This window comes from Carcharhinus amblyrhynchos, chromosome 7, assembly GCF_965287045.1.
Source record: "Carcharhinus amblyrhynchos chromosome 7, sCarAmb.v2.hapA, whole genome shotgun sequence".
Classification (NCBI taxonomy): domain Eukaryota; kingdom Metazoa; phylum Chordata; class Chondrichthyes; order Carcharhiniformes; family Carcharhinidae; genus Carcharhinus; species Carcharhinus amblyrhynchos.
Genome location: NC_137330.1, coordinates 40,875,681 through 40,897,622, shown reverse-complemented (window position 1 = coordinate 40,897,622; position 21,942 = coordinate 40,875,681). Strand labels below are relative to the sequence as shown.

The following is a 21,942-nucleotide window of genomic DNA, read 5'->3' as shown; positions in this document are numbered from 1 at the left end:
AGGACGAGCCGTTGATGTTGTCTATATGGATTTCAGTAAGGCGTTTGACAAAGTCCCTCATGGTAGGTTGGTCGAAAAGATTAAGGCTCATGGGATACGTGGCCAGGTATCTAGATGGGTTGAGAACTGGCTTGCAAAGGGGAGACAGAGTAGTAGTGGAAGGGTCCTTTTCTAGCTGGAGGTCTGTCACTAGTGGTGTGCCGCAGGGCTCAGTACTGGGACCTCTTCTCTTTGTAGTGTATATAAATGACTTGGAAGAGGGAGTAAGTGGTGTGATCAGCAGATTTGCTGATGACACCAAGATGGCTGGATTGGCAGGCAGTGAGGAGCAGTGTCTGGCAATACAACAGGATATTGATAGGCTGGTATATTGGGCAGATACATGGCAAATGGAGTTTAATCCGGATAAATGTGAGGTGATGCATTTTAGCTGGAATAATGTAGGCGGGAGTTATATGATTAAGTGTAAGCCCATAAGGAGTATAGAATCGCAGCGAGACCTGGGGCTGCAAGTGCACAAGTCTTTGAAGGTGGCAGTAGAAGTGGAGAAGGTTATGAAGAAAGCCTATGGTATGTTCGCCTTTATAGGAAGGGGTATAGAATATAAGAGCTGGAGTCTAATGTTGCAGTTGTATAGAACGTTGGTTAGGCTGCCTTTGGAGTATTGCGTCCAGTTCTGGTCGCCTTACTACCGGAAGGACATGGAGACTCTGGAGGGAGTGCAGAGGAGGTTTACCAGGATGTTGCCTGATATGGAAGGACTGGGTTATGAGGAAAGATTGAAGAAATTGGGGCTCTTTTCCCTTGAAAGACGGCGACTGAGGGGGGATCTAATAGAGGTATATAAGATTATGAAGGGTATAGATAGAGTAAACAGAGGTAAGCTATTTCCTATGGTAGAGACACATAGTACGAGGGGCCATGGGCTTAAGGTGAGGGGCGAGAGGTATAACACAGATATTAGAGGGAGGTTTTTCACACAGAGGGTAGTGGGGGTATGGAATGCTCTGGCAAGTAAGGTGGTGGAGGCAAGCACGCTAGAGGTGTTTAAGAGTACTTAGGCACATGAGTGGGTTGGAGATGGGTGGATATAGGAGATTGTTTTAAATAAGGTTCATTAGCATTGGGGCGTCCCTGGTAAGGTAAATGGATATGGTGTGATGATAATGTTTTTTCTCTTTTCATTCACAGGTTTTAAGTCAGTCCACCTTGTTGCCCAACGAGGGACATACACGCAATGGGCCATACTTGGGCTTCTCTTGGTTGTTTGAGATTGGCCTAGTGCTTCATGTCGTTAGTGTGAGTTTAAACTGGACCAGATGCTGGGCAAGACGACAGCTCAGTGACTATCACTGATTGCTGTGCAGACACATGGATTTGGGCCAGCGTCTGTGGGAGTTTGCGCATTCTCCCCATGCTTGCGTGGGTTTTCTCCGGGTGCTCTGGTTTCTTCCCACACCCCAAAGATGTGCTATTAGGCTGATTGGCAGTAATAAATTGTCCCTAAATTTGTTTCCCTCAATGTGGATGGCCATAAAACAATAGATGAGGGTCATGGGTGGAGGGGTGGACTGTTGGTGTTAAAATGGCGGCGCGGGCTCGTTGGGCCAAAGGGCCTGTTTCCCGGGCTGTTTTGCTCTTTGTGATAGTGGTGAAGCTCAATGCCATCCAAAACAAAGCAGTATATTTTGTTGGCACCCCCAGCCCTTACCAATACACAGTGGCAGAAATGCATACCATCTGTAAGATTCATTGCAGCAACTCACTAAGGCATTTCCTATACTAGCAACCTCTATTCCCTAGAAGGCTAAGGGAAGCCGGTGCATGGGGACAGCAGCACCTGAAAGTTCTCCAAGTAACACACGATCCCGACCTAAAATATATTGTCATTCCTTCATTGTTGCTTTTCAAAATTGTGCAACTCCCTCTCTAACAACATCATGGGTGCACCTGCGCCACATACACCCAACCCTAACAGCACAAGTTAAGAGGCTGACCACATGCTTCGCCAATTAGGGATGTGGAATAAATGTTGACCTTGCTAATGAAGCCCACATTCCCATGAATAAAAATGAAATAGATTGCATTTATGAAAAATAGTTACACAGGGCTCAATTGGGCGCAAAAATGTGATAAAGTCGGGCGTGAGGCCATTAACACAATCTGCGCCTACGTCCACAGAGATGCCCACTTTAACAAGGCCCAAAAATGGCTGTGATATGATATGTGCCTAAAATGGGCACAATGGCAATTTAAATGCATTTGCCTGCCCAACTTTATCAGCATTTCCCCCTTTATCATCACTTTTGCGCATCTAGATTGGGCGCGAAACAGACATTCTCGGCAAAGGTCTGTTTCAGGCGCTACAGCTGCTGAAAAGGTAAGTTCAGCACTTCCAATGGCTCTGACTCAGATCGGAGGTGGGGGGGTGGGGCAGGTGATGTCTGTGGGGCCAGATTCGCTTTATCTGCTTTTTGCAGCCTGGGAGAGATGTGACAGCGGCAGGATTTTCAAATTTTTTCCCTCACTGTGCATGCTCAGTTCAGAGCTCCAATTGTTTTGGGCGTGCAATTCAGACCCACGATTTTTATTTCAGGCTAAGTGCGTATGGGGATGCCTGAGAGCAGACTTCCAAGTCAGATCTGAATTGCACCCAGATTCAGCACTTAAAATGAAAATAGTAAAATTGGGCCCATAGAAGTGTAAAACCTAAGTTGTACTGATGTGCATTCCTGGCATTAGATATCCATAGTAATTTTTAATTTGAATAACAGTAAGTTAATATATTTCATGGCCGTAAAAAAAAAAATTGTTCCCATGGTACTTGATACCTTACAGAGGTCTCAAAGTCGTCAGATCATTTAGGGACTCTGGCCTCTTATTGTCGGTGCAGTAATAGCATATGAGGTGGTACATTAGTACACATTCAATGTGTCAGATTGTTTTTAGATAATTCAAACCCAAACGTCAGGAACTTCAGATCAAAGAAACTTATGTAACAGGAAAGCAGCAAAGTAATTCAATACTTAAAGAACTAAATAGGGTAAGTTAACTGCTGTCAGGAATCTGAAGGTTGTGACAGACTTGATAGCTGGAATTCAGCATCTAAAATATTGTCTATTCAAAGTCATTTTGTACATTTCATCTCAGAGACTAATTTCTGAATCGTGCTGGGACCAGAGTGTTGGCGAATCGAGTAAAGAGGACTGTAGACAGGGCTTTAAACTAATTAGGGGGGGGAGGGTGCGAGGGTAGGTGACGCTACGAGGTCTAAAGTTAAGGATAGGGTACAGGTAAGGGAAGAGGCCGAGGATGTCCCAATTGGTGGCGTTACGGCAAATAGGGTCCAGGTGAAGGCTGGGATGAAAGCGCTTTATCTGAATGCACGAAGCATTCGGAATAAAGTGGATGAGCTGGTGGCGCAGATCGACACAAATGGATACGATCTGGTGGCCATTACAGAGACGTGGCTGCAAGGTGACAGGGACTGGGAGATGAATGTACAGGGCTATCAAGTGTTTAGGAAGGATAGGCAGGAGGAAAGAGGGGGTGGCGTAGCTCTGCTGATTAAGGATAGTATCAAGGTGGTAGCAAGGGATGATATCGGAGCCAAAGAGCAGAACGTGGAATCGTTGTGGGTGGAGATTAGGAACAGCAAAGGGAGGAAGACGCTGGTGGGTGTCGTCTATAGGCCCCCGAATAATGATCTGGAGGTGGGGCGGGCTGTTAACACGCAAATAAGTGCGGCGTGCAGGAATGGGACGGCAGTAGTTATGGGAGATTTCAATCTGCATATTGATTGGTCGACCCATGTTGGACGAGGTGGGCTCGAGGAGGAGTTCTTGGAATGCTGCCGGGATAATTTCCTTGAACAGTGTGTGTTGGAGCCGACGAGGGAGCAAGCTATCTTGGATCTGGTGCTATGTAATGAGGCGGGTAGAATTAGGGACCTTGCGGTGAAGGATCCTCTTGGAGAGAGTGATCATTGTATGGTGGAGTTTCTGGTGCAGATGGAGGAGGAGAAAGTGGGTTCCCGGACGCGCGTCCTTTGTTTGAATAGAGGGGAGTATGGTAGGATGAGAGAAGAATTGGCGAATGTGGACTGGGGGAATGTGTTGGAAGGTAGGTCTGCTGAGGAGCAGTGGAGGATCTTTAAGGAGATCTTTCTTGGTGCTCAGCAGAAATTTATTCCGATGGTTAAAAAGGACAGTAGGAAGAGAGGTAATAAGCCGTGGATAACGAAGGAGGTGAAGGAAAGTGTTAAATTAAAAGCGGAGGAATTTAGAGTAGCTAAGAGCAGTGGGCGAGAAGAGGATTGGGAAAGGTTTAAATGTCAACAAAGATTGACAAAGAAGTTGATAAAGGAGGGTAGGAGAAGCTATGAGGCTGGGCTAGCACTTAATATAAAAAAGGATAGCAAGAGTTTTTATAAATATATAAAAAGGAAGAGGCTGGCTAGGGTGAACGTTGGTCCTTTAGAGGATGAGAAAGGGGAGCTAGTGGTAGGGGATGGGGATATGGCGAAGGTCTTGAATAACTTTTTTGTTTCTGTCTTCACGGAGGAGGACGTGAATAATTTGCCGGGTGTTAGCGATGGAAAGGTGGTAGGAATGGAGGGTCTTAATGACATTACTGTTACTAGAGAGGTGGTGCTCGACAGACTGGAGGGGCTGATTGTGGACAAGTCCCCAGGACCGGATGGAATGCATCCGAGGGTTCTGAAAGAAATGGCGGAGGTGATAGTGGATGCCTTGGTGGTTATTTTCCAGACGTCGCTGGATTCTGGGGAAGTGCCGGAAGATTGGAAAACGGCTAATGTTACGCCGTTGTTTAAGAAGGGTGCCAGGCAAAAGGCGGGGAATTATAGGCCGGTTAGTTTAACGTCTGTGGTAGGTAAAATGTTAGAATCTGTCATTAAGCAGGAAATTGCGAGGCATCTTGAAGGGAATTGCTTGATAGGGCGGACGCAACACGGTTTCATTAAAGGGAAGTCGTGTCTGACAAATTTACTGGAGTTCTATGAGGATGTGTCTAGGGCAGTGGAAAGAGGAGAGCCGGTGGATGTGGTCTTTCTGGATTTTCAGAAGGCGTTTGACAAGGTACCTCACAAGAGGTTATTGCAGAAGGTCAGGGGACATGGAGTTGGGGGTAGGGTGTTAGCGTGGATAGAGGATTGGTTGTCAAATAGGAGGCAGAGAGTGGGGGTCAATGGGTGCTATTCGGATTGGCGGATGGTGACTAGTGGGGTGCCCCAGGGGTCAGTGCTGGGGCCTCAGCTATTTACCATTTATATAGATGATCTGGAGGAGGGAACCGAGTGCAGGGTGTCGAAATTTGCTGATGACACCAAGATTGGGGGAACGGCAAATTGTGCGGAGGGTGTGGAGAGTCTGCAGAAGGATCTAGATAGGCTGGGCGAATGGGCCAGGAAATGGCAAATGGAATTTAATGTTGGCAAGTGTGAGGTGGTCCACTTTGGTAGGAAGAATGGTAGGAAGGACTATTACTTACGTGGCGAAAAACTGCAGCAGGCGACGGTGCAGAGGGACCTCGGGGTCCTTGTGCATGAGTCGCAAAAACCCAGCTTGCAGGTGCAGCAGGTGGTCAGGAAGGCGAATGGGATGCTGGCCTTCATAGCGAGGGGGATTGAATATAAAAGTAGGGAGGTCTTGCTGCAGCTGTATAGGGCATTGGTGAGGCCGCAGCTGGAGTACTGTGTGCAGTTTTGGGCGCCGCACCTGCGCAAGGATATTTTGGCCCTGGAGGGAGTGCAGAGGAGGTTTACTAGGCTGATACCGGAGTTGAGGGGATTGAGCTATGAGGAGAGGCTGAATAAACTAGGCTTGTACTCGTTAGAGTTTAGAAGAATGAGGGGAGATCTCATTGAGACGTATAAGATGATGAATGGGATGGATAGGATAGAGGTGGAGAGACTCTTCCCACTCAAAAAAGACAGTAGGACTAGGGGGCACAGCCTCAAGATAAAGGGGAGGCGGTTTAGAACGGAGTTGAGGAGGAACTTCTTCACTCAAAGGGTGGTGAATCTCTGGAATTCTCTGCCCGTTGAAGTGGTGGAGGCTGCCTCGCTAAATATTTTTAAGAAGCGGGTTGATGGGTTTTTGATAAGAGAAGGGATTGAGGGTTATGGGGAGAGGGCGGGAAAGTGGAACTGAGCCACGACAGATCAGCCATGATCTTATTGAATGGCGGGGCAGGCTCGAAGGGCTAGATGGCCTACTCCTGCTCCTATTTCTTATGTTCTTATGTTCTTATGTTCACACTGGGCATAATGACAAAATTTTAATGGTGATTAGAGGAAGGATTTTCTCTGCTTACAAAGAGCCATTTTGAAACTTACGGAGAGGATAAAGCCCAGATGTGAAATAGGAAAGAACTCTTGACATTGTACATAATATATAACAGACCTCTGTCTTTATCGGCTGACAAAATACAGTTAGTAATCTCTGCAAAGCAATCAATAATCTCAATTACGCAAGTTGGAAAACTTTGCTACCCCTATAATAGCAGACTTGTAACTATATTTTTACTCTCCATTCTTAAGCTGCAACAGGAAAGTCTATTTTCTGTGTAATTTTACCCACCATCTATTGTGGCATTTGTTTACGCATGAGCAATTTTTGTAATTGAATGCATAGCTTGAAATAGTAATCAGGAAAGCTACATTTAATCTTCCTGTGCATATCTATAATACTAAGCCAGGATTATTTCTTTGGGCCTCATTATTTCAGCAATATTAATTACATTTAAACTAATGGAAAAGTATTCACCCACATAGTGCATGAAGTCAATTCTTGAATAAGGATAATGTGGTACAACAATACGTGAAACACAAACTTGCATGCTTGCTGATGTTTACAATGCTGAAGAAAATTTCCAGACTCAATTGTTGTCACATTGTGTTAATTTAATCCAAGATAGTTCTTTTAGTTCAGCATGACTGGCCTGCCTGTGAGCAGACTCCCTGGAAAACTACCCTCCATCTGGATGAATGTAGCGAGAATCACAGGGAACACATATGATCATCTTTACATACTTTATTAGCACACCATCACTAAAGCATCTGACTAATCCTCTTTCCTCTATCTTCAAACTGAATACTATCTGGTTTCAATCCAACTAAGATATAAATTCTCAAGTTTTATTTGATCAAAATCTGCATTTCTCAACTCTTAGATGGGCAACTATACCGAGGATTCTGAACTGTCTACCAAACTACATTGCAGAACAAGCAAATATACTGTAAATGGCCTCCAAGCATGGTTGTATTTGAATGGAATGACTTGAACTATCAATGAATAACCATCAAGGAAACAATATCTATCCTCTAAAGTACTTGCATCATTTTGAGATGTGCATATTTTCAGCTTGCAATAATGCTAACTGAATCAGTTATAACCAAAGAGAATCTAATATGTGTTATACCACTGGTAAAAATTCGTTCAAACGGCTTGTGTGATAACTAAACATGGGCGGCACGGTAACACAGTGGTTAGCACTGCTGCTTCACAGCTCCAGGGACCTGGGTTCGATTCCCGGCTCAGGTCACTGTGTGTGTGGAGTTTGCACATTCTCCTCGTGTCTGCGTGGGTTTCCTCCAGGTGGTCCGGTTTCATTCCACAGTCCAAAGATGTGCGGGTTAGGTTGATTGGCCATGCTAAAATGCCCCTTAGTGTCCTGAGGTGCATAGGTTAAAGTGATTAGCAGGTAAAGTATATAGGGATATGGGGGTAGGGCCTGGGTGGGGTTGTGGTCAGTGCAGACTCGAGGGGCCAAAGGGCCTCTTTCTGCACTGTAGGGTTCTATGATTCTTAAACATGGGAGTGCAATATGAATTATCTTTGAGCCTGGAGATTTAGCACAGTAGCACATAAAATTGATTTTCAAATTCCTTCCACAGATTTTCCATCACATGATTGTTAAATAATAGCAAGCTTCATCTATATATAAAATCCAATTTTATTGTGAAATCACCAGGCTCCAAAAGTGTTTATATAGCAGCTCAATGTTTAATTTTAACACAAGCTAGTTTCAAAAACCAAGCCTACTGAATTATGGTGGAGGCAGATTCAATCTTTGATTTAATTTATTGTCACATGTACTAGTATACAGTGAAAAGTATTGTTTCTTGCATGTGGACTAAGCGTATTGTTCATAGAGAAGAAAAGGAGAGAGTGCAGAATGTGGTGTAACACTCACAGCTAGGGTATAGAGAAAGCTCAACATAGTGCGAGGTAGGTCCATGGCTTTCACAAGAGGCTAGGATTCTTTTTCTAAAGCAGAATAAGTGACAGAGCTATGGAAAAAGGCAGAGGAGTGGCACTAAGTGTCATTGATCTTGCAATCAATATATCTTTTTTAAGGAGGTTAGCTAACCTTTCACCAATGGTACCAGGAACCTTTACTTGCATGTTATGCCAGTAAACAGGAGATCTTTGTTACTCTATCAGTTTTTCTTTCTCCACCATCAGAGTTCAAGATGGTTGTTAACCTACAGAAAAAACATACTCTTGATCTTTGGCCATCCATTGCAGAGGGGAATGGACAGATTGAGGGCCTTCGCTTGGGGCTGTGCCTGGACCTGGTCAAGGTGGTTGTCAGGCAGCAAGAGGTTGAGGGACTTGTTCGATCTGACAACCTGCCTCTCTTCTATGGCTATATCCACGTCAGGGCGTCTCTAGAGAGAGAGACCCTGCAGTATCCAGTGGCACATGTGAGACTTTCTGTGACTGGCCATGACTGGAATACGTCATTGATAATCAGGACCAGACTTTAATTTGATGTGTTAAGTTTTCTTCAAATTTTGTTAGTTTATTTGTGGTAATCCTTTGAGAAGAGTTGCCTGTGAATAGTCATTATGAAAGAGCAAGCTTACGGAAAATTTTTACATTTGATAACCATGAATATCTTATTTTTAATTCTAAGTAAAATACCTGTGTTTATATTTCTAGATTCTGATGTGTTAAACTATAGCACCAAGCTGTGTAACAAACAAGCCGCTGTCTTCAAAGCTGCTACCAGGTAGGTGAAGTGTTTGAGCTAATTAGTATGAACTACATCAGAGCATGTTAGTTTCCCTTTGAGTTACAGCTGTTGGCCACAGTGAATGTTGCATGCATCTACTTCATGATTTATAGAATACTTCATTGCCTGAACTGCCAGATGCCTATCTGGAATGCTTTGTATATAATTACAATCTCAACACCAATCCTGTGCTCTAGGATGTGCGCTGCACTTTAACGACAATGCTCTCGCCACCTGCTCAACCATTTGTGAGCCTCAGCAGTTATCTACAACTATTGTCTAGGAACGGATGGCTCAGTAAATGCTTATGTCTAACCCAAAAAAGAGAGGGAAAAGAACAGCTTCTCTTTTGTTCCAAAGCTTCCCTGTCTCCAAATGGTGCTGATTTGATTTGCGTAGCCCCCAATCTGTGATACACAATCAGCGTTTTTGTTTTAGAAATGCCTCTGTTTGTCCACAAGCTTGAACAGCCTGTTTCATTTTTTTAAAAGGCAACTTGATGTTAGGTTACATTGACTAACAATTTGCAATTTCTGAGACAAAAGACTGGGAGACTTTATTTATGATGAGAATTTCCAAAAATCTGTATGCTCGAGCAATGCGTATTATTCTGTATAATGCGGTTACACTAACTTAATGCTAGTGTAACTGCAGGCAGCAAAGCTTCTGCTGCTGATGTAAGAAACATGCAGTCACCCAACGTTTCAAAATTGAACAATGCCTCCAGCCTTCTGTAGTGCTAGAACCCATATGTTGTAAGACAGAATGCAGTATTCATTTTATTGAAGAGCTGTCTTTTAATTTAATTCAGTTTAAGGAAAGACAAAACCATCATCTGAGGATTATTTTGAAATTCGGATTGCTTCTCTATTATTACAAGTATATTGCCACTGAAATGTTGAAAAGCTGTGTTACTATTTTAAAAAGTTAATATATAACTTGGTGTTCTGAGCACCCTGTTATAGGAAGTATAATTGAGCTATGCAAATGGTCCTGTGAAAATCCACTGGAATAAATATCAAGAGCGAGAGATGGTTATAGTTACAAGAAAGGAAATGATTTTTTTTTAAAAAACTCTAATAGAGAAAATTAAAGAGTTCTAATCTGGGGGTTCAGCACTTTTAGGGAGTAAATATGATTCATCTCACTGTTTGACAGACCATAATGAGGGGTCATGCACTCCTCGTGTCAATAGAAAAGATATAGGGAAATGTTAGAAAAATACTTACCTTGAATGGCATTGAGATAGACAATAATATCACTTAAAGAGAATTGGCCAAGTATTTGAAAAGGAGATATAAAATGAAGCAGCAGATTAACATTAAAATGGATTGTTCTAATTGAAGAATTGCTGCTGATAAATACACAATGGACTAAATAAGCTTGATCTGTGCTTTTATTTTGATCTGTAAAACTTAAAAATAACATACAACTTTTCCCCCCCAGTTCTTTCTTTCTCCTTTAGTTCTCATCGGATTTCCACGTTTAGGCATTTATTTTTTTCCCTTACTAAATGCAAGGATTTTCATTTTTCGCACCCAGTATCTGGTTTTCAGTGTAGAGCAAAGACCTATAGTGAAATATCATTGGCTAAAGCTGGATACAAAAGCCTGTTTTTTAGGTAGTAACAGTTACAACCATTCAGGTTTCATCTGTTGGCATCATTAGCGCACACAGCTGTTTTCCACCAACATATAACAACAGTACACGTGATCAAGAAGATAATTCATTCAAAACCTGGGCAGCTGATTGTATCCAAGGACAAATAATAAATCTGAACATTTTATTATTGTATGAATGATTTGGTGGATCGGAAATGATTGGTATAGTTAGAAGCTTTCTTAATTGCATGTAATATTCTATCAGTTTTGCCTACTTGTCACTTTTCGTGAATATCTTGTTGGGATGTGGGTAATGATGCTTGTATTGTCCATTATTCAGATATAACTCTTGACAGTGTAGAATGCATCACTGCTAAACCTAACTGTATCCATGCATACATTTTTCAAATATAGCTTTCGGGAATAATTTGAAGCAGAAATCCAAGCTATTTTCTTCGTTCCTTTGCCACCCTGCAGCCATGAGTTCAGTTCAGAGATGTATGTGATAGAGCAATGTTATTTCCATGACTGGCTCATGAGTGATCTTATGTGCTGTTTTTGATGGGGTGAAGGAGGCTGAATGTCAAATCAAGTGTCAGATGGCCAATTAGTGGACGCCCAAGAGGAAAGCAGCCATGGGGCAAGGGTTCAGTTGAATGGAAAATTAGAAGGTAGGAGTACAGGTTAGTGACGAAGCTGATGGTTACTAGAAAATAAAAAGAAGAAACAGAATGTATCGGTCATATTATCTGAGAAATCTGGGAAATTTGATAATAGAACAAATTTAAAAGCTTTGTATCTGAATGCAAGAAGCATTTGGAATAAAATTGAGTAAACAGTGCGCACAGCAAAAAAGGAGGTATGATTTGGTGGTGATTACTGAGATGTGGTTGCAGAGAAACCAGGTTTGAGAACTGAATATCCAAGGGTACACTGTATTTTGGAAGGGTTGGCAAAAAGGGAAAGGAGGTGGTGTAACTTTGTTCGTGAAGGAAGAGAGAAGTGCTGTGGTGAGAAATAATTTAGAGACTGGAGATCAAGATGTAGAATCAGTTTGAGTAGAAGGAAAAGAAGCCGCTGGTGGGAGTAATCGATAGTTCACATAACAGTAACAGTTGGGCGCAGTATAAATCAGGAAATATTGGGAGCTTGTAAAAAATGTACAGCAATAATCATGGATAATTTTAATATGCACATAGACTGGATTAATCAAATTGCCAAGGGTAACCTCAAGGGGGAGGGGAGTTCATTGAAAGTATTGGAGATTGTTTCTTGGAGCAATATGTTGTGAACCGACCAAGGAGCAGAGTATTCTGAATTTGGTATTGAGGGTGGGTTAACTAATGATCTCATAGTTAAGAATCCTCTGGGGAAAAGTGATCATAGCATGCTAGAATTCAAAGTTCAGTTTGAGGGAGAGAAATTGGAGTCCTATATTAGGGTCCTGGAGTTAAAGGTAGTTACATGAGCATGAGATGAAACTTGGCCTTAGTGGTTTGGGCAGGAAGGCTAAAAGGTAGAACAATTGATGAGCAGTGACAGTTGTTTAATGAGTATTCCTCTCAACTAAATTATATTCCAGAGAGAGAGAACGATTGTGAGAGGGGAAAAAACATCCATGGCTAAGTAAGGAAGTTAGGAAACTTTTAAAGATCATCAAAGGGTTATTAAAAAAGTGATAAAAAGAACGAAGATAAACTATGAAAAAAAATCTAATGCAAAATGTAAAAAAGGATAGCAAAAGCTTCTATGACTCTTGGAACACAGAAATGGTTGAGACACTAAGTCAATATATAGCCTCAGTTTTCACAGTGGAGCAAACTGGTACCATCCCGATAGTAACAGCTAATGCAGAGGTAATAGAAAGGAAGGAACTTAGAACACTCATCATCAATAGGGAAAAAGTACTGAGCAAACCAGTGGGATTGAAGACAGACAAGTCCCCGGGACCTGATGACTTATATCCTAGGGTATTAAAAAAAGTGGCAGCAGAGATAGTGGATCTATTGGTTATAATATTCCAAAATTCCCTGGATGTGGGGAAAGTTATAGTTGATTGGAAAAATGGTAATATAATGCCCTTATTCAAAAAAGGAGGAAACTAGACTAGTTTAACATCTGTTGTTGGGAAATTGTTCAAACCAATTATTAACAAAGTAATAACAGGAAAGTCAAAATGCAATCCATTAGAGTCAGCACAGTTTTATGAAGGGTAAATCATGTTTGACAAATTTGCTGGTGTTCTTCGAAGATGTATCAAGCAAAGTGGATAATGGGCATCCTGCAGATGTAGTATATCTGGACTTTAAGAAAGCACTTGATAAGGTGTCACCCTGAAGATTAATACACAAGGGGTTAGGAATAATTTATTAGCTTGGATAGAGAATTGGCTAACAAACAAAAAGCAGGGAATTTGGATAAATGGTTCCTAATCAGGTTGGCAATGTGTAATTGGTGGGGTGGGGCAAGGTTCAGTCCCTGGGTTCCAACTATTTATAATCTATATTAGTACTTAGATGCAGGGCTAAAAGGTACAACAGCCAAATTTTCAAATATCCCTAAAATAGGTGGGATAGTAAGTTGTGGTAGACAAATAAGCAATTTACAAATGAACATAGATAGGTTAGATGAATGGGGGCCAAAATTTAGCAGATGGAGTTTAATGTGGACAAGTGTGAGATTATCCATTTCGGTCAGGAATATTGAAAATAACTTACCATCTAAATGGAAAGGAACTGCGGAGTGCTTCTGTGCAGAAAGATCTGGGTGTCCTGCATGAATCCCAGAAAACTAGTATATTGGTACAGCAGGTAATAAGGAAGGCGAATGGAATTTTGGCATTTATTACTAAAGGAATAGAGTATAGAAGTAGGGAAGTGTTGCTGCAACTATACAAAGCATCGGTGAGGCTGTGTACAATACTCCAGGTGCACTTTTACTTGAGAGATGTCGTTACTTTGGAGGTAGTTCAGAGGAGGTTCACTAGGTTGATTCCAGAGATGAGGTTGATATATAAGATGAAAGGTATTGACAAAGTAGTTGCAGAGATGTTTCCTGTTGTTGGGCAATCTGTAACAAGAAGTCATAGTTTTAGGATAAGGGGGAGCAAATTTAAAACAGAAATGAGGAAAAATTGCTTCTCTCAAAGGGTAGTGAATTTGCAGAAATCACCCAATGTCCCAGTAAACACCACACCCAGAATGTGGTGGTTTCTGCGACATTGTGAATTTAAGGAGTAGAGAGACAGATTTTTAATTAGTAAAGGGTTGAAAGATTACGAAAAAAAGGTAGGAAAGTGGAGATGGGGCGAGATGAGATTAGCTATGATCATATTAAATGGCGGAGCAGGCTTGAGGGGCTGAACTACATACTTCTGCTCCTAGTTCTTACGTTATATTCTAATTAATCATGGAAAAGTGTCTCCGTAATCAATCGGGAGTCTAGGCTGGGATTTCATATGACAGATGATGCCACAAACAGGAAGTTGGCCATTGCTACAAATTTAAAGGCCTCCTTCTCTCTGTCTTTCTTTTTTATTGAAGCCTCAAGAAAGTCAAAAAATTAACTTAATCATAAGACGCTGCCACTTCCATCAGTAAAATCTGCTGCTACAGTTGTCTCACTGACAGGCCTTTGCTTCCACTTTGTGCTGCTTCGTTATACCTGCCAAAAGCCCTCCCAAACTTCAATTTGCCTGATACCTGAAAAATGCAGCTGACAATGAAAAATCCCATATAATTGGGCTTTTTTAACAAGCTCAACAGCTTGTTAATTTAATATTTAAAAATCATGGGTGGTCTTCCAATTTATATGCTTGCTCATCTTACATGACTGGCATGATAACATCTTATTCAACATCATCCAACATCTTACATTTATGCGCATGGGATGACCCAATTTGTGGCTGCAAAATCCAGCTCTCTGTCTCAACTCAGTACACAGCTAGCACTCTGAACCACAGGGAAACTGCATGCAGCACTTGATTGTATTTTCCTATTTAGGTTTATGAAAAAATTGTAAATGTGTGATTCAGAGTGAAACCATTTTATCAGTAGAACAATTCTAGGCATCAGCTGAAATGCCCTTTCATTATTAATGCAGTTCAGAACTAATTTATATATTACAGTTATTTTCTATGTTTAAAGTTTATTTATTAGTGTCACAATTAGGCTTACATTAACACTGCAATGAAGTTACTGTGAAAATCCCCTAATCACCACACTGCGCTGCCTGTTCGGATACAATGAAGGGGAATTTAGCATGGCCTAACCAGCATGTCTTTTGAACTGTGGGAGGAAACCAGAGCATCTGGAGGAAACCCAGGCAGACACGGGAAGAACGTGCAGACTCTGCACAAACAGTGACCCAAACCAAGAATTGAATCTGGGTCCTGGTGCTGTGAGGCTGTGCTAACCACTGTGTCACCGTGCCGCTCATGTAAAGATCCAGAAGTGCTCAAAGGCATTGTGTTACACAAACTGGGTTATTTATATCCGATTACAAAATTACTGATTGTTTCTGCAATCAAGTCAATCTTACAGTTCTATCTATGCAAATTGCCAATCTTTATTAGAAAACCTCAGCCCTCAGATATCAAAATGTGGTTACCAGGCATGGGTAAATAAATCTGTACTGCCCTCTGGTCGTCGGGTTTGGTATTGCAGTTTCTCAGAAACATTTTACAGGATAAGCTGATTGTGAATGACTTGACTGTTTTATTTTACTGAGAAACTGTTGTAGATGAAATTATATAGGGCTGTTATTTTAAATGCACCTGTTTTATGAAATGTCTGAATTAGTCTACATTTGCTTGAGGTTTTTCCTCTTCTGTTTTTCCTTAGCTTCCCCCCACCCCACCGTTTTCTTCCCTCTCACCCATCCCACTATAGCACACCAATTGAGGACAGGCAGTTTATTGTTCACATTCCTTAGCCACTGTTTCTCTGGCCAGCTGCTGGTAGGTAAAGAAGCAATCAGGAAAACTTTGCTGCCATCTGTCAAAGTCAGGCAGCTGTATCAGTAATTCAGCAAAATCAATGCTATCTCTGTCCCACTGTTTGTGACGTTGCATATTTGTACCAGTACATGCCCAATGTGCTGCCCTTTATAAATGTTTTTAACATTCCTTAAGCAAGGAACAGATTGAATGACAGTATGAAAGTTTGTTCATTGTGAAGTAACATGCACTGTTTGTTATTGGTTGACTATTTTTACAAATTTAGAATGTTAACTTACAGGGGGGCATGAAACAGGGTACTCTCTCATTTTACAATTCATCTATAACAAGACATCAGATTATGAAAATCTGTTTGAACCTATGCTTGAATTATATTGGTTTGTTGATGTTCAGGAAGGTGAACTTTGACAAAGATATCAAAGGTGCAAAATTTGGCCCCAAACTTTTGAATCTGTCAAAAAAATTGAAACAATTGATTTCAATCCAGGAGATCATGAAATCATTTGCTTCAGTTCTTAAATGAATGGATAGATTTGTTATCTACATTGTGTCCTGTGATTAGAATATAACAAACACCTTTAGATATGACATTATCATTAATGGGAGATAACAGACAGTGTGGGTAAATTACAACAGTAACCTTTTGGCCATATAGTTTGAGTGGCAATTGTAAACATCATCTGAGCTTCAGGCTTAGTTTTGTGCCTTTAATTCATTTAGAAGTTTATACTTGTGATACGAATATTATTGTGTGTTTGTGCAGCAGACTGTTATGTTTGACATTTGGCAGATATTTGAAAAAAATATTGATTTATTATGTAAACCTGAAAATAATTTAAATCACAATTGCAATTTTATAGTTACTTAGAACCAGATTGTGTAGTTAGGCATAGAGTTGTTGTGATCTCCTCATTAGTAATGGCTCTGGTGCAGAATGAAGGACTTCTAGTCTGAGTAAAAATGTGCATCTGCCATGCATTTTACAACTGTTCTCAGCCAGTCAACTCCTTATTTAAGACTTAATCCAATTGATGTTGCAGCTGAGTGCTACGGAGACTTTTCAGTTTCAGCGTGAAAAGGCGTCATGTCAAATTCAGTACCTTGTGGCTTCCTGCTGTGAGCAGATTATTATCTTGCCCTAAGTGCTCTGATAATCAACATCCACCTAGTTCCTGGCAGGTTAAAAGTTGTTGCACCCATGTTCATGTAACCGAGGAACAAGATCATTAACTACCTTTTAATGTTTTTCTCTTAAATGTGGAAATCAAACCAAGGCCACCAGTTTCTCTAAAATGTGCAAATGAAACATGCCATCTACCCTACAGTTAGTCATCCTCAGAGAACTCAGTTTCCTCTTGATTAATGGTGCAATATATGATAAAATAATCTGTGGTTTTTAGACCAGCACTTTTGTATGACATGCCATAAATGCTGCGTTAAATATACAGTATCCACACCCCCCCCCCCCCCCCCCCCCGCCGCCCAACCCCCAGGACTGAGCCCTGCACAGTATCCCCTCATTCGCAACCAAACAAGCACCTCCCTCCTACCTCCTCCTTTTCAATGGGACCTTTAAACTCATCTACTTTACAGCAGTTATGGTAAAAAAAAAGAGCATGTCTCGCTTTGCTCCATTCCTTTTGCACTTTGCCGCTGGAACTGGGGCAGGCTTCACTTCTTTGGTCTCACTCAGAGAATATCAGGAAGGTTGGCAAGACAGGCGCTTTCTGTTTTAAGCACAGTTTGCTCACTGAGGAGTGGCAATCCACTGCTGACTACCACTCCAGGGAATTTGTGGGCCATTGACGTGACAGCCTGGAGTTGGATCTATGGATTCTTTAACTGAGCTGACAACTGAAGCAATATATGAAGAACTTAACTTGAACCTATCTTACTGTTATTTCCATCAGTTTTGTAGTAATTTACTTCAAAATGCTGAGCTTTTTTGGTTAATATGAACATTTCATGTTACATGAATGCCATGCTTTAAGTTGGAAACAGATTCTGCAAAATGTAAAACTGCCACATAGAGGGAAAAGTACATATATGCGAATGTAACCTGCTGCTATTTCAGGTTTTAGCAGAAAAAACTTTCCTAATAAATCAGGTTCCATTCCATGGGCTGAATTGTCCCATCCCATCTGCCACAGGAATCGTAGCGGTTGGGACGCCGACCTTGGGGTGAGCGCCATCATAAAATCCCACACCATGTCTGTTCCAGCTGACATGGCTGCTCTTGGATGATGTTTCATCCTGAGCTATTTCTCTTGGTGCTTTTTGTCAGTGTGGATTGCCATTGCCTTCCACTCTCTTGGGCTGGGCGAGGAGACAGCTCCTAAGTCTACCTTGGTCAGAACAGGAATTAACCCACACTGTTGATATTATTTTTAACCTCCTGCTCAGTGTTCAGCCAAATTAGTTCACCGGTTGCCTCAGTTTCCATACTCCAGTGATTTGTAATTACTTCAGCTTTCAAATATTCAAGTTACAAACAAGAATCACCTTTTTAAACTCAATTGATGGAGCCACTATAAAAGATCAGTTGTGGAAGCATCAAGCTTATTTCTTCTACAGTCAAAATAGACACATGTAATTTCTCTATAGACATAGAGCCCTGCTTTCTAGATGCAGATGTTGGAAAATCGTGGGGATGCTCCTACGTTTTATTAGCATAATTTTAATCAAAAGATGATAAGATCATTTCCCAATTATATTTTCTGGAGTGGAGAAATCAAACATTGCAAAAAGGATGATAATTGAGTTGACTGTTCTATGTTTTGCTGAGAGTTGGATCATGACAATGTCATAGAAACAGATGTTGGATGTATTTGCAATGCACTGTGCAAGAAAAGTTCTGACTTTCAACCAACAAAACATTGACTTAACACAGAACTAATTGTGTGCAGTCCACTGTTCCTCATAAGAGAATATGTTACAGCTAGCATGCTTTGATAGGTAGGATGTCTCCGTGAAGACTGATAGCCTCAAAACGATATAGTAAATCGAAATTGAATGTCAAAACTATGATGCTGTGACAGGAAGACCTAAATGAAGAAGTAACTAAGGGCAGACAGTTACTGGTGTTGGCAGCAGTGAAGGTATGATTTTGAGGTCTTCTGATGTCCCAGTTATAACAACTGACAGATGATCTCCCAACATTGGGCACCAGTGCCAGTTGCACTTCATCACCAGTTTGGGCAGAAGAGTTGCTGAATAGAATCCAAGCTGTTTCCTGCAGAAGGAAGAAAAATCAGGACACTATCAAGCTGCAGCAAACCTTTTGGCAACAGCATAATGAGCAGTATTGGGTAATGATCTCAAATTGGATCATTCGTTGGCCTTTCTTTGGCAGAAACTAGGCACAAAATGAGAGGAAATTCAAAGGTCACGCTCCTTCATTCAAAGTTTTATTTAATTTGACTATGTTACTTTCATATGACCTGTCCAGAGTCTATAATTACAATATTCAATAGGAAACGGCCTTTTTCCCTTACTGTGATTACTGTGAACCATTGTTGCCAAATCGCGTTAGGTCAAGAGTTTATACTGTAATTGCTTTTTTCTTTCTTTAGCTTATTAAGCTTTTTTTGTGAAAAAGCAACAGATTTATGTAGTTATTAACTCCCCTCCTGCACATCAAACAATCACATGTCTCCCAACGCATTTAACTTTCGTCTCTGTAATTAGAAAATGGACAGTTATTTGCTGATGGTCCCATATGATGTCAATGAGTTCACGCTTTTGCTTTCTAGTTCTTGTCTGCTCAAGCATCCATGACACACCATTCTGTTTACTACAATAGATCTTTGCGTGCTCGCAATTCCCTGACTCTTTATTCAACAAACTACTTGATGTTAAATGGTGTTGTAATCAAAATTCAGGCAAGCAGTTTATTCCTGTTACTATTAAGGTCAAAGCATTCAGATGAAAAAAAATCCAATTAAAAACCCATCCATTATTTATCAGAGTGTCAATCTGAATGAGACATGCTTTTGAATCACCAGTATAATCTTCTACAGTACCACAATGTGATTAGAAAACATAGTTTTAGCTTTCTTTTAATATCATAATAATGAATGTCAAACACAACATTATTTTTTACAAATCCAGTGAAAGTACTGAAACCAAGGTAAACAAAAAACATGTTGGGATCTCAGCCTTTTTGGATAAGGAACTGTATGCTTTTCGGGGAATGTCATGATAAGGGAAGGATGTAGCTGAACACCAACTCAACATTATAACAGTCACTACACTACAGTACACAAAATGCTTCATTAACTGTAAAGTGCTTTGGGGCATCTGGTGTTCATGAAAAGCAAGTTTTTTTTAAAAAAATCCCTCAACATGATTTATGACCTTAATTCCTATATCACCTCCTTTTCAGAATAAAGATTGCTAAGATTCTAATGCAGGCGACAAAATACCGAACTAACAGTTTTCAATAAACTTCTGAACTAAAAGGAAGTTGTATGGCTCTTCCTTGCTCATTTTTAACTTGTTGCTGTAGTGATCTGCAGTGGGCAGTCCTAAGATAATGTAGTTGCTTTCGGCAAAATTTAGGTCTGAGTGGAAATTTAATTTGTCAATGTATTTATTTTATTGGTGCCAAAGTATTAGAAAAGACTTGTACTAGTGTACAGATATTTGTTTTATCAAGCCAAGGCTTAGAAACAAACACCTGTTATTAAGTAGGATGTTGAATGGTAGAATACGTTTTGCTGTTATTTCCTTTTGGTAAGGAGCTTCAAAATCAAGTTTGTGTTGAAGCCTTGTTATGGATAAGTCCTTCAACTATTGATACACCTTTGAGAAAATTGTGAAAGGCTGTGGTGATTATATACAATAAAAAATGACAAACATTTTAGTATATAATAATATAATAATAATAATTATATAATAATGCAGATAACATCTGGTAAGTTATAGATACTAAATTTTACAGGAAGAGAATTCTTGCAACAAGGTGCATGTCTAAGCCCAGAAAAAACAGTTGATGAGCTTTTAGCAACCCCATAGACCAGAGTTTCATGGTTGATGTGGGAATTAAGAACATAAGAACATAAGAAATAGGAGCAGGAGTAGGCCATCCAGCCCCTCGAGCCTGCCCCGCCATTCAATAAGATCATGGCTGATCTGTCGCTGCTCAGTTCCACTTTCCCGCCCTCTCCCCATAACCCTTAATCCCCTCTCCTATCAAAAACCCATCAACCCGCGTCTTAAAAATATTTAGCGAGGCAGCCTCCACCACTTCAACGGGCAGAGAATTCCAGAGATTCACCACCCTTTGAGTGAAGAAGTTCCTCCTCAACTCCGTTCTAAACCGCCCCCCTTTTACCTTGAGGCTGTGCCCCCTAGTCCTATTGTCTTTTTTGAGCGGGAAGAGTCTTTCCACCTCTATCCTATCCATCCCATTCATCATCTTATACGTCTCAATGAGATCTCCTCTCATTCTTCTAAACTCTAACGAGTACAAGCCCAGTTTATTCAGCCTCTCCTCATAGCTCAACCCCCTAAACTCCGGTATCAGCCTAGTAAACCTCCTCTGCACTCCCTCCAAGGCCAAAATATCTTTGCGCAGGTGCGGCGCCCAAAAATGCACACAGTACTCCAGTTGCGGCCTCACCAATGCCCTATACAGCTGCAGCGAGACCTCCCTACTTTTATATTCAATCCCCTTCGCTATGAAGGCCAGCATCCCATTCGCCTTCCTGACCACCTGCTGCACCTGCAAGCTGGGTTTTTGCGACTCATGCACAAGGACCCCGCGGTCCCTCTGCACCGTCGCCTGCTGCAGTTTTTCGCCCCGTAAGTAATAGTCCTTCCTACCATTTTTCCTACCAAAGTGGACCACCTCACACTTGCCAACATTAAATTCCATTTGCCATTTCCTGGCCCATTCGCCCAGCCTATCTAGATCCTTCTGCAGACTCTCCACACCCTCCGCACAATTTGCCGTTCCCCCAATCTTGGTATCATCAGCAAATTTCGACACTCTACACTCGGTTCCCTCCTCCAGATCATCTATATAAATGGTAAAAAGCTGAGGCCCCAGCACCGACCCCTGGGGCACTCCACTAGTCACCATCTGCCAATCCGAATAGCACCCGTTGACCCCCACTCTCTGCCTCCTATTTGACAACCAATCCTCTATCCACGCTAACACCCTACCCCCAACTCCATGTCCCTCGACCTTCTGCAATAACCTCTTGTGAGGCACTTTGTCAAACGCCTTCTGAAAATCTAGAAAGACCACATCCACCGGCTCTCCTCTATCCACCGCCCTAGACACATCCTCATAGAACTCCAGTAAATTTGTCAGACACGACTTCCCTTTAATGAAAC

The 21,942-nt window shown here is 41.3% G+C and overlaps 1 protein-coding gene across 6 annotated transcripts in view; it reads left to right on the top strand.

Annotated features, from left to right (window-relative positions):
• fam49a (family with sequence similarity 49 member A) overlaps positions 1-21,942 on the top strand; it is a 216,162-nt gene that overhangs the window by 137,841 nt on the left and 56,379 nt on the right. For all 6 annotated transcript variants that reach the window (XM_080192179.1, XM_080192182.1, XM_080192180.1 and 3 more), the window contains one exon: positions 8,970-9,039. In XM_080192179.1, coding sequence (XP_080048305.1) covers positions 8,970-9,039 — 70 coding nt within the window. The remainder of the gene's footprint in view (positions 1-8,969; positions 9,040-21,942) is intronic.